The following is a 15921-nucleotide window of genomic DNA, read 5'->3' as shown; positions in this document are numbered from 1 at the left end:
TCATACAATTAACAACTATAATTATACAACAAATCATCCGTATTGTCGTACATCCAACAACCAAGGTTAAGGTACTCCAAAATAAAATAAGTCAAACATATATAATCAATCATACACTACTCAAAAAAAAAAACAATAAATTATGTGGAATCAATTCAAATGGTAAGAAATCCTAAGATGATTAAACAACATCGATATATCTTTTTATAATATAGTTATCAATCAAACCATTAATGTAGAAATATTACTTCGGTACTAGAACGATAAACAAACAAGTTATGCCAAATTAAACCGAACTTAATTGTTTTTTTTTAACTTTAACCGAACTTTAACTTTAGAGCGTGTAAACAATTCACCTAAACAGAGCAACAATGTTGTGCGTTATAGAACACCACATTATATATGAATTGTTTTGTTTTCTTCTGAAACCACATGTGAGATACGAAAATCTTTTTCAAAAATCCAAATCTCTACCGATTAACCGATAATCACGCTGATCAACACCTGCTAGACGTTAAATTAATCAGGAAAACAACATGGCATGAAAAGAGACTTGAATCATTGTTTAAAAAATTGGAGAGACTCATGGAGTCATGATGAATAAGGTGAGCTTCACTGCCAATCTGTCAGTCAGCCCCACCGTAAGACTCCTTTTTTTTTTTTGAACAACCCCCACCATAAGACTCCAAAATTATGTTATTTAGCAAAAAAATTGTTTTGTCAAAACTTATTTATATACATATATTTAACAAAAATGCTAACAATAAACTTTATATAAAATATAAGTTTGTAAAATAAAAGTCATAGAAAAGTGATAACCCATCACATGGTCTTGTAAGGCCATCACATATTTGAGAAACTTTCTAAGTATTTTTATCACAAGCTTTATATTTAGTTAATATTAACTAATTTGTCTAAGGAAAGACTATTTTATTTTATTTTCATTTTCATTTTTTTATTATTTATAGATAAAATATTTTGAATCATTTATTGATACTGATATCGTAACATTATTTAACTAACTGTCGGTCTATGTCAAATATTCATTTATTTTAAGTTCTTACATTTTATTTATTTAATTTTCTTTTTTTAAATAAAAATTACAGAGTTTCAAAATTTTAAATTTAAATTCATCATTTTTGTTGGTCGAAAATTAAATTAGATTATCTCAATATTTTAAATAACCACTATTCAATTCATAACTTTTTATATATATTTTTCCTTTGACCAACTAATACAACTTAACCCTTCAAATATATCTGAATCGAACCATTTGAATATAACAAATATGTCGTTTATTTAATTTTTTCCAATTTATTTTATAAAATAAAATAAAACTTATCTAGAAACATAGTGATATCCCTGTTGACAAGAAGAAAAAAAAGGAAGAATCGATGAAAAATCATGCTTTTTGAAATTTCAGCCGACTGGTAAATAGAATTGACCGGATGAATTACCGGTTATAGCCAGTAATCATGAACCGGGTCTTGTCCTATAAGAACAACATCTAAACAAGTTGTCTCTTCACTTCATCATCATCCTCACACTGTCTCTCTTTCCTTCTTCTCTATCCTGCAGATACTCCGGCAAACTTCCTTTTTCGTCGGATCAAAACACCAGAGAGAGAGAAATGGCGTCAAGGAGTTACGTAGCTGGTTTCGCGTTATTCACATTTGTTTTCGCCGTCGTCTCTTCTCTCGCCGGCGCTCAATCCCTAGCTCCCGCTCCTGCTCCCACCAGTGATGGTAAGCATCATCATATTCAACGATATCACATTCCCTTCTTCTTCTCTCTAGTCTCTCCAGATCTGAATCCGAGAGTGTTTTTTTTGTTTAATCCAGGGACATCGATAGATCAAGGGATTGCGTATCTGCTAATGGTGGTGGCATTGGTGCTGACATACCTCATTCATCCTCTCGATGCATCCTCTTCCTACAGCTTCTTCTGATTTGTCTCTTCATTTCATCAGTTCTTTTTTTCTTTGTGGATAAAATCCCGAGTATGGTTTATTAATTTGCTCATGATTTGTGTTTTTGTCTTGATTATGATCATGATGATGATGATTCCTGGAGATTGAATCTCTGTTGTTTTCCATCAGATTATGATTATTATGATTATGATGGCGATTCCTTTTCTTCGATATTCAATTTATTCATCCTTTATAGTGTGTGTTTTCTTTGCTTGAATCACCAGATATTTTGACACTTATTATTAACTTTGAACAAAATTAAAAAAAAAAATTAAAAAAACAAATCCTGTTCTTGTTCAAATTTGTGGCCTTCCATGGAAATCTGAAAATTTCAAAATAAAATCTAGAAATTTCTTCCCGTTATATTCGATTTAGTTTGAATTATTCTTGTGGAAACGGCACTTACATTACATTGGTACTAGTACATTACCATTCTCGGTTCTATCTTAAAAGCTACGGATGTTACACTTCTAAATGGTGAAAAAAATATTAATGTAAATGTCAATGTAATCATAGAGAAAATATTAATGTAAATGTCGAATGATAAACAAAACAACTCATAGAGAAAATAATAATTATATAAAATACAATTGCACATGAGGGTAACATTATAAAATTACGGAATTATTTATACCATTTCACATGGGACCATAGCCCTTATCAAAACCATGACTTTGCTACAAACTACACAGGAGCAGAGAGTGGCAAAGAAGCTTCAAGGTATGAGTTTGGGGTAAGGAAGAAGAGACTTGGTTATGTTTCTTACGTCTATTGGACACCGAGTCTTTGCAAAATCTAGTGGGCAAGTAGCTGCAGCAGCAACGGCACCAGCAACAGAACCAGCAGTGAAGTTTGCACCTATTGTACTGCATACCACTGAATTTTAACCAATAAACGAGAGAATGTTTCTCTGGATCTAAAAGTTGTAAAGATTCAGTTGTGAGACCATTGTTTAACAATAGCAAGGCACAATAGAAGATCTGAATGTTTTTTTTTGTTCAGAGACAAATTATTCACGGTCTCAAGTATCGACCAGCATCTTGCAGAGAACGGAACATCCCTCGCATGTGTTGAGCACCAAGACCAGTCCATAAACATCTTGTAATTTTGTCCATTATTTGAGCTCTTGACTGGATTAACAGCGTCAATTAAGGTATCCAAACACCACGCAGTTTCACATCTCTTTGTGTTCCGTTAATTGCCTGTCTGAACTCAACAGTATAACAAGAGATACAAGCTAAGGAGCGTGCTATATATCGTCCCGACAACAAGTTGGTGAATAGTGAGTTTGGATAGTGATTAATAATATGATTAGGGACAAAATAGGTCGAAATTTTTGTTAATATTAGAAGTAAATCGGGTCAAAAAGTTACAAATGTGAGTCGAGTTCGATTATCAAATCAAGCTCGTTATACAATAAGCATCAAGGTCGCTAAGTTTATATCTATAAAATCTCTTTCTAGAAGTTCTAGAGAGAAAAACATATTGTTACTATATTTAGGTTTGTGATTTAGAAATTAGGATAACAAAAATTTTATGGATAGATAGATATTCTTCCAAAGCTTTTCATCAATATGTTGTATTTTTAAATAATTTTCTTAAAAACTGCTATTTTTTTAAAGTTTACATTTTTTTGAGAAATATTGTAGATTTTGGTTTGTCATTTAGAAATTAGGATAACTAGAATGTTATGGATAAATGAATATTCTTTCAGAATTTTTCATCAATATGTTGTATTTTTAAATAATATTTTTAAAAACTGTTATTTTTGAAATATTTTCATTTTTTGAGAAATATTGTAGATTTGGGTTTGTGATTTAGAAATTAGGATAACAAGAAATTTATGGATAGATGAATATTCTTTAAGAATTTTTTATCTATATATTGTATCTAACAATGATTAATATTTACTACCTTAAACCAATGAAAACAAATTTTAAACTATAAGGCTTATTTTAAAAATTAAACAAAAACTAAATGTTTAATTATTTTCTCGATAATATAAATCTGTAAAGCGAAAAGTTTAATTTTTTAAAAAACTTTCTAAATTTGTTAAATGTTACAATATTTTTGAATATGACAATAAAACAATATTTTACTATATATATATATAGTTACAATTTTAATAATGAAATAATAATCCAAAAATATATATATTGAAGAAGATACAAATACATGTGAAAGTTTAAAACAATTTATTCAATAAAAAAATATACCGTAAACTTATTATGTTTTAAAAATTGATACACACATATATATTATAATATATACCAATTTAGAATTGAAAACAAAAACGCGGATCGAGATCTAGTCTTTAATAAATATGAAATCATGATTAATATAAATAAAATATAACATGTTATAGAATATTTGAATGAAATACGGTTGTTACTTAAGTGGAATCTCTATATAAACAAATGTCCTATATAGCAGGATAAGCGTTTTAATTATCTACATAAAAATATTTATTTTGTTACTTCTATTTTGGTTCACAATATGTTTAAATTTTATATTAGTATATTAATTTAATAGGACATATTAATAATCTAGACTTGGTCTATAATAGACTCTTGTATAGTAGTTTTTTAAAGTGTTTAATAGAGTAGATGACGGTCTAGTGGATCAAAATTTAAAAGATTTTACACTTGATCTAAAATTTGATTTTTACAATATAATTTCTTTCATATTATATAATACAAAGCTTATTAGAAGTTCATGAGCGTTGCAGGTATAAATGTTTGTTGCGTAGCTATGTGCTATGGAGAAAGCCTATCTATCAAAGATTCGTACATGTAAATTTGGTATTCGATCCGAACGTTATGAAGAGAACTATATCATAGAATTGTTGTGTGTGAAGTTACTTATCAATATTGCATATATTACAGTTGATAATCATATATAATAGAAATATATATTATGTGATAATGTAATTGACTAAAAAAAGTTAAATATGAAGATGAACTTCTAGACTATAGTGAACAAATGAGAATGACTAGTGTTTTTGAATTTAACCATTCATACGCCACAAAGGCTGAGTTATACATACCAAGATGGATGATTGGAGAACAAGCTTGCTATCTATACCCTTACTATGCTTTGTAACCAAGTTGTTATCATTTAAAAAAATACTCATCACATTACATATGTTTTCCTCCCAAGCTCACAACAAAAAATCTATCACACACGAAAATATAACACATCACTCTCTCTATATGCTCCATCTTAATGTAGTCAAATACCCAAACATTAAATATATAAAACACGAAAATAGAATATAGTAATTTGATCAAAAAAGAATATAGTAAAGGTATATATATATTTATCTGTTGACCAAAAATAAATATATATTTATCTACAATATAGTTACATATATTCATACAATGTTAGATCACCACCATTTTCAAATTCTCACTTCCTCATTACTGTATATTCACCCTGCAATATAAAACACATAAAGTTTCAAACTTTGGATTTAACTAAACATTAAAAAAAAAAAACAATCTTGATAGTTGTTAATCTTACCATTTGAGTGTATTGAGGATGCATTTAGGTGAATCAGTATCAAGCTTGTTCAAGCTAACGCCGCCGCATCTCAAATTAACGGCGAGCATTCCGATCTTAATCCCGCCGACACCTAATCCAACTTTCGTCTTGGCCACAACATTCATAACCAAATCTTTGCTCTGAAACTTGGCCGAGAGTCTCTTAGCCAATCCTCTGTCCAGGAGCTGGTTCTTCACCGACGTCTCCACTTTCACGCTCGTCGAGTTCTTCGGACCTTGTCGGAACCCGTTGATCGTCGTCTCTCCCATCCCCGTCTCGTCGTTTCCGTTGCCAACGCTCATCTCCACGGCGGTGTTTCCGTAGTAGAAAACGAGTTTCGCGTTGGGATTCCTCATCTCCACGCGGGCCACGGCGGTGGCGGAGAGAGACGCGCCGTCGGGATCGTCGGAGAGTTTGAATCCGTCGAGGCGGAAAGAGGCGAGGCTGAAAATAGGGAGCTTTGGATCGAACCAGAGGTAGAAAACGGCGGTTGCGACTAAGAGGAGGAAGATGACGAGGACGAGAGTAATGCAGACGCAACAGCAGCAGGTACGACAACAGCTTCCGCGTTTTCGCTTTGGTCGGAAAGAAGAAGGCATTCCCGCGGTTTTTCGCATGGGCGGTGGTTGTTGCTGTGGTCTGAGAGGGGGAGGAGGAGAAGGAGTGGCCATGTTTGAATCTCTGTAACCTGGTGGTTTTTGAAGAACCGGTTTATCTGCCATTTTATTTTATTTTATTTTATTTTATTTTATTGATTCACCTCTCTTCAACGATCTCCTCAAACCTAAATAACAGAGAGACGGTGAAATGTTTGATATAATCTTCAAATGGAGAAAGAGAGAGGTGATGATGATGATGATGATTGCAGAGATCCAAACTTGGTTTCTAAGAGATTTCGAGTTTTTTTGGAAGAAAGAGAGAGAGAGACTTTGTGTTCTGTGTTGTCGTGAGATGGGAGGATGAGAATTCGTTTGAAGCCGAAACTCTCGCGCGCCGATGTTTTACAATTTGGTCCCTCTTTTTCTCTTCTTCCAACATTTTACCCTTCAGTTTCTGTTCTTTTCAGATTCACCTGTTGTACATGATAACATGAACAGAGTGGTGGTATATATTAAGTTCGATCAAATTTGATTTTCCCTAATTATTATTATATGCAAAATATCTGAGTTATTTTTTTTGTCGGCATATCTGAGTTAATTAGAATCACTAAACGTACACAATTAACTAGGAAAAAAGTTTTAAATTTAAACGATTTATAAACTTTGAGGAAGTGGATCACAAGAAGACCATTACATTGCTCGCTTCAAAGTAGTTGATGATTCTCATTTCCTTACAGGTTTACTTGACAAAACTGCAAAGCATGTTATGTGTTCCTTTTCTTTCTCTTGTATCTTTTGTTTGTGAGTTTTGCTTCTGCATTATATAGTAGTGTATAGAGAGAAGCATGTGACAAAACTGCTTCTGCATTAAGACTTACATCACAAAGGTTCCAGTGACCTCTGCTGCCATGTCTCCACTTCTCAACCATATCTGTATGAATATGCTACATGAAATTGAGAATAAATTTAACATTCAATTCAAAAAAAAAAAATTGAGAATTCAATTTCCAAAATCAACTTGTCATATGATGTTTATCTTGTTTTCTAAGCTGTAACAAGTAACAACTACTGATTATCTTGATGGACAATTTAAAGCTAAATTTTACAAGAAGGCTTGGCTTACAATAAGTGGGTTTACTATAAAAGCTGCAACCAGGACCTTAACAATGCAATGCAAATAAACAGGGGCATTACTTTTGTGCTAAAATACACTACTTTTAAAAGATCATGGTGGGCATCTGCCCCTCCACACTCCACATAGATTCAAAAAAGTTCAATATATTGTACATGAAACCTTCCAAAAAGAAATAAAAAAAGCTGACGCAAAATAAAAACACCGATCTGAAATCTCTCTCTCTCTCATAAAATTAAATCATGTCTAAATGCAATAGAGGAAGCCATGTATAAAGAAAAACACACAACAAAAACATCTCTATATTAGCCTCTTCATGGGGATTAGTCTTGATCCTTCCGTAAGTCAGGTTACTACGGAAAAAAAACCCTCTATATTAACAACTGCCACAACAAATCATATCTCCCTCTCTTCTATACTACCTACCAAGTTTTCTGGAAATTAGTAAAACTTGTTTCCTTTGTTTATGTTAACAAATTAAGTAGAAATCAATACTAGTGTTATGATTGAACATTCGTTAGCCTACTGCTACAGCATCTGCTCGAGGCTTTGTATCAAGCAGTTGATGCGCTTTGCTGGTAGATTAAACGCATTGTCTCCAGTTCCTGAGTTCTTATTCCCTGACACACTCTTCTCCGGTTTTGAACTTTTCAGTTTATTCTGCAACCCAAAAGAAAAAAAAAACATGTCTTAAAATTTTCAGTTATTAAATATAGTTTTATTTATCTTAACTATCTTAAGAAATCTTAAAATTTTCACTTCAGAAGACACAACATGTCTTATTGCAAAACACTTGTAATCTGAGCATCTATTTTAATTATTTTTATTGCTTTAATGTCATCGAAGGATATCTCAAAAAGTGGTTTCATTTTCAAGGAAAAAAACTAATGGCAATCAATAAGTTTTCGTCTAATCAACTACTTTCATTGACGATGCTTGAAATATTTCTTTTACCCATGATTTTAGGTAATTTATTTTTCATTCAGAGTGATAATGTCTCAAATGAAGGTTTTTTATTTCATAGAAACATTTCTGTGAAGTTTTTAAGTCAATTAAAATAAAACTATTTTATTAATTTTTGTATAGTTAATTTTTCATTTTTTTCATTCTAGATATACAAAACTGATAGTGGTGCGTGTGTCTTCTCAATATGTTTTTTGATTGAATAGGACAAAAGAGCTTATGCACCATTGGATGTAGTGGTACACCAGAATGCATTACCAGATGCATATCTACAGGTTACAAAAGTGGAGTTTGTCGACGAAATCAATTTGGTCAATCTTTCTGTTGCTGTTACTCAAAGTTTAAATCTTCAAATTACTTTCCTATATCTAATCCTGTTGATTAATAATCGTTTTGAAATTCTATATGTATTCAATATATATAATAAAGAAAAAAATTACAATCTTTTGTTAATGTAAAAAATAACAAGGAATGAATCATAATCAAAAATTAATATATTGCTATCAAATATTAATCTCTTTGTTGGTAGCAATATACTAGTTATTGCTACGTGGGGAAGACGTCATATATTTAAATCCAAAGGCCAAATGAATCCGCGACAAAATGACGTGTTCTTCTGGTAAGTGAATAGTCTTACTTACGCATTAGGTGGGTCCGATCATGACGAGGACTCGAATACGCTATCCTTTTATGTTCATCTTAACCACGTCGTTTGGGTAAGCCTTGAACCCAAATGTTTTAAGTCCTAATCTCAGATACTGAGGGACAATTTATATTTTCAGTTAACTAAAGGCTCAAAATCTAGGACTAGTAGGTTGAAAATAGTTGACACGTGTAGATAGAAAAAGTTAAATTCCATTCAAATGTACAGCGTGCGTACTCTTTTAAAACCTTACTTTTTACTTCTCCCTAGACAAATTACACAACACACTCATGGTTAGTAGAGCTGCTACATCAAGAGATAATGTAACTTATATATGGAGAAAGAGGAGAGGGAAACTGATCAGTTAAGTTCTGTTGATGGTGAGCTCAGCTCGGAGATGGAGAACGCCATTGATGAAGTACTGACTGTCCTCTGCGATAAACGAAGTCCAAGGAATCGCAAAAAGGTTTCTATAGCCAACCGCTTTCCCACCAGTGAACGTGTAGTTCCCTTTGTATTTGCTCGAGTAATCCTGCGAAGGTTTCTGTCTAGCTGCGAACTCGTAGTCCACACCGAAACTCACAGCTCCTTTCTCTTGCATCCCAAGGAAAAGACCAAAGCAGTGGAACGAGCTTTGCTGGTCCATGTTGCAGTGCGCCGAGAGGAAGAAGCCTTGACCTCCTAAATGAAAAGCCTGAGAATAGACTCTCCCCGAAGGGAACAGTCCTGCGCATTCCTCCCGCTTCAAGTCCAGGTACACTACACACTGCGGACGTGGAAGCTCGAACTCCACGACTTTTACGGGTCTGTATTTGTAAGCCCTCTCAATGAAACGGCGGTTCGTGGAGTCTGATCCTTCAGCGGAGAGAATGCGTTGCCTGTGCGGGGCTTCTGCTTTGAAGAAGAGCGCTTCTAGAACCTGCTTTGATGCTACTTCATGCTCAAAGTCACTGCACGTTAGTACCTTTTTGAGTTTCCGGCACGTCATGTATGGGAAGCGGATACAGAGCGCAAGGCGTGAACCAAGAATCTCTCTACGGTCTTCCAGTGAACTGTACTGCCCCCTTGCCCATTTCAACACAAAATCATAAACAGCGTCCTCAGAAGCAATTTGGAGATCATCGCTCGATAGTATCGCCTCTATTCCAGCCAACGGCAAGGCCATAACCTCCTCTTGATACCTGTACAAGAATGGTAACACATGAATATAATAGTTACAACATTCGATTACATGCATTTGGAGTCCGTGCTCACTTGGTAATATCCTTGTAACGCGAGGCAAGGAACTGCTTGGCTGCATCAGTTAGAGGTTGGACCGCTTCAGCCATTAAAACAGTGGAGGGAAGGTCGAGATAGAGCAAAGCGGAATCAGGGGTCATAGGCATGTTGCGGAGAAGTCTACTGCAATACCTCATGCAGGAGGCAACCTCAAACTTGTCAGCAGCCATAAGCACATCTAATAAATCAGGTGCTGTTGTGACGGTTAGAGAGCTGCTATACATAAAGTTTAAAAGCTCCATCAAAGCACCTTCCTCTGCCATAAACACAAAAATCACGTTTCATGAATACAAAAATAACACATGTGAAAACCAAAATAGTCAATACCAAAGCAACAAAGAATCAAAAACAAAGGAAAAGCTTGAGATGAAAGAGCGGTGGTACCTTGTGCACTAATTCTAAGGGTAACATGTCTTTGTTCTGATTCCCTCATGCCATTGGAGAACAGCTACGACAAGAAGCAAAAGACAATGTTATCCAATGTATGAGCAAACAAGAAGGATACAGAAAGGATTAAAGCTACCTTGTAGAAAAAGGGGCTTTTAGCAGCCAAGATAGGAGAACTAATATGAAGTTCCTTAACATTATTAACAACAGCGGAATGGTCCATTCCCCAGTTTGGTTCACTAGACGCATCATCATCATCATCATCATCACCTGATAGAGCCTCTTCCACCATTGCCTCTCCTTCTTCGTCACCACCAGGACAATCATCCATATCAGGTCGGTTGTTGTCGGTTATAATCTGCTCTTCAGGACACGCCACAATGTCTGAAACCAACCGTAACAAAACATATTATTAATTGATTACGAAATTATTCATTTCTTCATAAAGGTGAAAACTTTTAGGTACCCTTATTATTTTTATCATCTCTTGTCCTCTTGCGATGACGAGCCCAATCGGCAATACTCGTGCAGCAACCATCGCCGTCGGACCTGGAACCGGACGAGGGCCCACCCAGGATCTCGATTCGGAGCAAACGGTCGGAGAAGTTGCTGTCGTTGAAAGCGAAGCCGAAATCAGCGCCGGGAGAGGAGTCGCGGGGAGACAAAATGGAATCCATGTCCGTGGACGTCTTAGGGTCAAATAGATCCGAACCTCTCATCTTTCCTTTTTCCAAACCACCCTCTCTATCCGGCGAATACCCAGCAGATGAATCTGGAAAAAGGGGTCGAATTCGGATATTTGATTTTTTTGAGGAACAAACCCTAGAAATGGTTTTTTTTTTTTTAATTTCAAAATTTTCGAGAGAGCTCTAGCTTAGCTGGTCCAAGTTGGAAACAGAACGTTGAATGGCTATGCTTACAGGTCGGTTACCAATGAATTAGATGAAAGGCTAATTAAAGAAAACGGAGTTGCTTTCCGTCCGTTTCTTAGTGGCCCATTTAGATTAGTACTAATATTGGATCAGGGATTTCATAAAATTTTAGGATCATTTATAAAAAAAAACTTATTAAATCACTCTTTATTAAAAAATATGAATTTCATCAATGAAATTCATAAAAAAAATATTTTAAATTATTAAAAACTATCGTTTACTCATAAATTCATTAAAAAATAATATCATCTAAAGAGATGATTTTTTTTCTTTTTTGACGTTAAAATATCATTCTATTACTCAAACTTGAGGTGGTTTAGTATAGAACAACCAACAAATTGTAACTCTCTATGCAATTAAGAAATGGAATTTAAGAGAAAAAAAACGATTATTTCATATTTACGACAAAAAAACGTATGCCTGTTTGGTCGGATCAGACATATTACGTGTGTGTTCGATACAAGGTTAATTAATCTATTTTATTAAAACAGCAGCATGACCAATTGATAAAAAGTTGTGTCCAACTAATTTTTTTTTTATTAAAGATAAAACAAGATGTACCTAATTAATTAATTAACAGTTTGCTTCTATTACAATATTATACATTTTCGTTTGATCGTGGACATAATGTGTATAGTGGCTGCCATACTTTCGTTGATAATTTCTAATATAACCGCATGTTCATATAACCCTAATATAACTGTCCTATTAATAATTAAATGATCATGTGTCTTTTCATTTACATTGGATCTTTTTATTTACATTGGGTCAAATTTAAAAAAACTCATTTTTAATTTCACGACAAATTATTATGTGTAATAATAACGTTATATAAATTATTATATATGAAATCAAATCATGAAGATTTAATAAAAACATATAATTTATCTATTTAATTACTATAAACAAAATTGTAACTATATTTTGTTTTTTTTAAAAAATATTAATAACTGTATAGAAATAAAGTACAAAATAAATGTATGAAATGGCTATGACGCAATTGTATAGTTATGCAACATCACAAATTCAATACAATTATCAAAACCTTTTACTAATAATTAAAAAAAAATTACACAAATATGATTACAAAGAGAAACATAAATATGACTACAAAGTACAAAGAATAGAAGAGGGCACTCGGGTCCTTGGGCCAGGTCTTGTCGGGTACGGATCCTTCGAGTCTTATATATTTAGATCTAATAAGATAACTAGAATTTGTAGAGGTTTGGTTCTGTTCTGAAATAAGTTCGGTTTGGATTCGGTCTAAAGAAAACCCAAAAAAAACTTAAAAATATTTAAATATCCGGAATTTTTCTGTTATCCGAGTTATATTTTTGAAAATCTAAAATTTTATCTGAAATCCAAACCATTACCCGAAAACCAATATCTGAAAATATTTAAACACCCAAAAATATCCAAAACCCAAAAATCTGACCCAAAGACATGAAAATACCGAAAATCTTATATGTTATCCGAATTATATTTTTAAGAACCTAAACTTTTACCCTAAATCCAAAACCATTCCCGAAAACCCATATTCGATGCTTAAAAAAATACATGATACCAAAAATATATTGAAACACTCATATATACCTAATATATACTAAAATTTTCAGACCCCCTTCGAGTCTTGGATTCGGGTCGGTTCGGATCTAAGATCCGCGGGTCCTCCACAACAAAATCCAATAGGATAAAAATATCGGTTCGATTCCTATTCAAACCAGAATTTTCCGGGTTGGTTTCGGATCGGATCTTCGGATCCGGATAAAATACTCAAACATAACAAAAAAACACAAATATAAAAATTAATTAAAAAAAATTAAACAAAAAATATACCCGCAGAATCTAGTAACTTAATAAAATCATTATAGTGCCTTTTGCACTTCAAACCTTTGCTTTAAAACACATTTATTCTTGATTAATCTACCCAGTTTTGTTATTCACGGACCATAATCATGTCTTATTTGACTTCGTACAATGATGTTGGACCTAAGATCAATTACATGAAAAGAGACGAACGTGTTGTAAGAATAAAAGAAGGGTAGGATGATGATATTGGAACTTTCCTTCTCAGTTTGGTGTCTCACGAGACGTAACCGGCTTTGAGCTTTGGAGTTTTCGGTTTAACGAAGAACGCAGACATAACACTTTTGGTCCGTACAGGGGCTTGAATGATCTCTTGTCGTGGGTTGTCATGTGACTTTTGTGCCGTCGTAAGTTTGGGAACTTCCACAGCCTGAGAGGAACCAACAACAAACTTCGTCTCATCAGGACAATCAGCTTATAATCATTTGACCCATATTACTAATCTAATCCATACCAAATATTCAATGTGTAGTCTCTACGATTTTACCTTATGGGCAACGCCGTATGTCTGCCTTGCGATGGTGGATGTTGCAGGAACGCCTGAGACCTGAGAAACTCCGACAAAAGGCTTCTTGTTTATTATGTTTTCTTCATCACCTGCAAGAGTCTCATCAAAATGGTCCAAATCTATTAGCTCAGAATAAATGCTATGTTTCTAGTACCTGAAAGATGGAACACTCCAGATGTCTTTACAAAAGCCTTTGAATCTTTGGAGCTGCCACAACAGGTATGTGACCTTTAGTTGTTTAGTGACCAAGAACGTGTGTAACAACAAGTACTAAGACTGCTTTTCGTGGGCTCACCTTGATGCAACACTAGTTGTTCCTTTTAGGGTAGACTTTGTCTCTGATCCTAAATGCCAGGAGAGTGATTTCGATGAAGGGGCATCTAAGTGAGTCAAAACCAAACCATTACTTAAGCAGTTACAATTTATAACTACAACTAGTACATCAATCAAGCTCCAAGATGGGGACATGGCACCTGAAGGTTGAAGACGGGATATGTCTACTTGATAATGATTCTGTCTTGTGTCTGTGCGTCTGAGAGGACTAAAATGTACCCGCTTGTTAACAGAATCTAACAAGAGCCAAAAAGAAGAAGGAATCAGATTTCAATAGTAACCCCAATCAAAAGAAATCTTAGAAAACTCTTACTGGGTAGAGTGTAGTGCTTGTGATGCATTGGGATAACTGCTAATAGCTGTTGCTGTCTAAGACCTTCTTTGTCTATATATGTCCGGCTTGTAAGCAGTTGCTGACAAAATGAACACAAACCTTTAAGAGAGAGAGAGAATGTCTAAGATCAGTAGAGAAGTGTGTTATGACAAGTCTTGTTACCTGGCTAACACAAGAAGCTCTCAACTGCATAGTTGATATGTCTGAACTTTGGTGATCAAAGAGATCAGTAAGCTTGGAAGCAACAGTTCCAAGGTGATCAACAGCATTAACCAGAGCCTTTACAGTATAGTCCTTTAAATTGTCCAGTACCCTTAACAGAAACAGAGCAGAAACATGAGAACAACCATCATTCAAAGCTGTTACTAGTTGTATAAACTATATAGGGAATATATTACATACATTTGCTTTTGTTCGCTATGAAGATAAGACTTTTCACAGTAATCAGCAGCCGAGTATAGTTGAGGCCTCAAGTTCTTGAGCTCCTGTTACATAAAAATTAAAGTGTGACAAGTTAACATGAACCAATCAATGGTAGATCAAAAGTTAAAATTATTATTAGTCAACCATTGTTTTGATCCCAAAATGACACAGATACAATCTTAAAGAAGTGTTATAACACCAACCGACAATCATCTGATCTCGGTCCCATTAATAACTTACACACTTAATCCACATAATTACAGTCTTACAGACAATAACACTAAGTTACTTTTTACCATGGACCCTAAAGTCTATAGCATATACAACTAGGACAGATCATGGATCTCGCTCAAAACCATATCAATGTGAGGAAATATATAACAAGTAACCTGCAACGCCTTAACGAAGCTCTTGCTGCGTTCCATAGAAACCTCTTCAAAGGTCATTGCTGGATCATCCGTCACCAAAGCTTCTTCTTTCATTTTAGCTTCTTTTTTCTCTCTATCTCTCTCTTCTCTTCCCTATCACTGTATCAATGTTTGTTCGGATTTGTGATGTGAGGTTAGACTTTCTGGTGAGAGACTGCTAAGCTAACTTGAGAAAGAAAGAGAGAGAAGAAGAAGACATAAGGTGAGTGAAGTAGAAGTGATTCCAAATGGCATTTTTCCTCTCTGAGTGAGTACAAACGAATATTAGAAAACGACTTCGGGAAAGACGCACTGTCTTTTATTTAAATAAAATTTTCAGATTAATGAACTAATAGTAAATTAAATTAATATTTTTGTCTACTATACATTAAAAAAATCGATCTGTAATTCTATAAATATCCCTTATATATTAAAAGAGAAGCATTGTAATAAATGCATTCACATTATAATAGACACGTGGCAGCCTCACAATGATTTGATAATAAATATGCTAACGCGTTCACACTATAGTCATAAATGTGTTCACACTATGTACTTTGTGATTTTTTTAATATAAAACTCACATACATAGTTCCAATAAAAC

At 34.0% G+C, this 15921-nt stretch overlaps 4 protein-coding genes across 6 annotated transcripts; 1 reads left to right on the top strand and 3 right to left on the bottom strand.

Moving 5' to 3' along the window:
• The first annotated feature begins 1487 nt into the window (after positions 1 to 1487).
• Positions 1488 to 2162, top strand: LOC106443656 (arabinogalactan protein 16). The gene is made up of 2 exons (XM_013885203.3): positions 1488 to 1745; positions 1842 to 2162. The coding sequence occupies exons 1-2, from the start codon at positions 1631 to 1633 to the stop codon at positions 1946 to 1948; spliced, it is 222 nt and encodes a 73-aa protein (XP_013740657.1). The 5' UTR covers positions 1488 to 1630; the 3' UTR covers positions 1949 to 2162.
• Positions 2163 to 4958: 2796 nt separating this feature from the next.
• LOC106443655 (NDR1/HIN1-like protein 6) lies at positions 4959 to 6856 on the bottom strand. Its single transcript, XM_013885202.3, has 2 exons — positions 5492 to 6856; positions 4959 to 5404 (listed from the first exon to the last, which is right to left on the bottom strand). The coding sequence occupies exons 1-2, from the start codon at positions 6232 to 6234 to the stop codon at positions 5389 to 5391; spliced, it is 759 nt and encodes a 252-aa protein (XP_013740656.2). The 5' UTR covers positions 6235 to 6856; the 3' UTR covers positions 4959 to 5388.
• Positions 6857 to 9045: 2189 nt separating this feature from the next.
• Positions 9046 to 11442, bottom strand: LOC106438275 (BTB/POZ domain-containing protein At2g46260). Its single transcript, XM_013879388.3, has 5 exons — positions 10981 to 11442; positions 10651 to 10898; positions 10512 to 10575; positions 10104 to 10383; positions 9046 to 10030 (listed from the first exon to the last, which is right to left on the bottom strand). The coding sequence occupies exons 1-5, from the start codon at positions 11231 to 11233 to the stop codon at positions 9214 to 9216; spliced, it is 1662 nt and encodes a 553-aa protein (XP_013734842.2). The 5' UTR covers positions 11234 to 11442; the 3' UTR covers positions 9046 to 9213.
• A 1837-nt stretch (positions 11443 to 13279) lies between these two features.
• Positions 13280 to 15594, bottom strand: LOC106438274 (protein ABIL1). Of its 3 annotated transcripts, none has more exons than XM_013879387.3 (9): positions 15300 to 15592; positions 14890 to 14972; positions 14650 to 14800; positions 14467 to 14566; positions 14294 to 14389; positions 14116 to 14200; positions 13975 to 14027; positions 13800 to 13900; positions 13280 to 13682 (listed from the first exon to the last, which is right to left on the bottom strand). In XM_013879387.3, exons 1-9 carry the CDS (start codon positions 15390 to 15392, stop codon positions 13530 to 13532), a joined length of 915 nt encoding a protein of 304 aa, XP_013734841.1. In that variant the 5' UTR covers positions 15393 to 15592; the 3' UTR covers positions 13280 to 13529. The 3 variants fall into 3 exon arrangements, with proteins under 3 accessions (XP_013734841.1, XP_013734840.1, XP_013734839.1); XM_013879386.3 differs by having other exon boundaries at positions 13800 to 13909; positions 15300 to 15587; XM_013879385.3 differs by having other exon boundaries at positions 13800 to 13909; positions 14116 to 14389; positions 15300 to 15594.
• Positions 15595 to 15921: the final 327 nt, after the last annotated feature.

Source organism: Brassica napus, chromosome A3, assembly GCF_020379485.1.
Source record: "Brassica napus cultivar Da-Ae chromosome A3, Da-Ae, whole genome shotgun sequence".
Classification (NCBI taxonomy): domain Eukaryota; kingdom Viridiplantae; phylum Streptophyta; class Magnoliopsida; order Brassicales; family Brassicaceae; genus Brassica; species Brassica napus.
This window is presented reverse-complemented; position numbering and strand designations above follow the sequence as displayed.

Coding starts and splice junctions, on each gene's coding strand:
- LOC106438275 (XM_013879388.3), bottom strand. CDS start 11,233: ATGAGAGGTTCGGATCTATTTGACCCTAAGACGTCCACGGACATGGAT. Junction 10,899..10,980: donor AGATGATAAAAATAATAAGG/GTACCTAAAAGT, acceptor GGTTGGTTTCAG/ACATTGTGGCGTGTCCTGAA. Junction 10,031..10,103: donor CGTTACAAGGATATTACCAA/GTGAGCACGGAC, acceptor ATTCTTGTACAG/GTATCAAGAGGAGGTTATGG.
- LOC106443656 (XM_013885203.3), top strand. CDS start 1,631: ATGGCGTCAAGGAGTTACGTAGCTGGTTTCGCGTTATTCACATTTGTT. Junction 1,746..1,841: donor TCCTGCTCCCACCAGTGATG/GTAAGCATCATC, acceptor TGTTTAATCCAG/GGACATCGATAGATCAAGGG.
- LOC106443655 (XM_013885202.3), bottom strand. CDS start 6,234: ATGGCAGATAAACCGGTTCTTCAAAAACCACCAGGTTACAGAGATTCA.
- LOC106438274 (XM_013879385.3), bottom strand. CDS start 15,392: ATGAAAGAAGAAGCTTTGGTGACGGATGATCCAGCAATGACCTTTGAA. Junction 14,028..14,115: donor ACAACTAGTGTTGCATCAAG/GTGAGCCCACGA, acceptor CTGTTGTGGCAG/CTCCAAAGATTCAAAGGCTT. Junction 13,683..13,799: donor CATACGGCGTTGCCCATAAG/GTAAAATCGTAG, acceptor GGTTCCTCTCAG/GCTGTGGAAGTTCCCAAACT.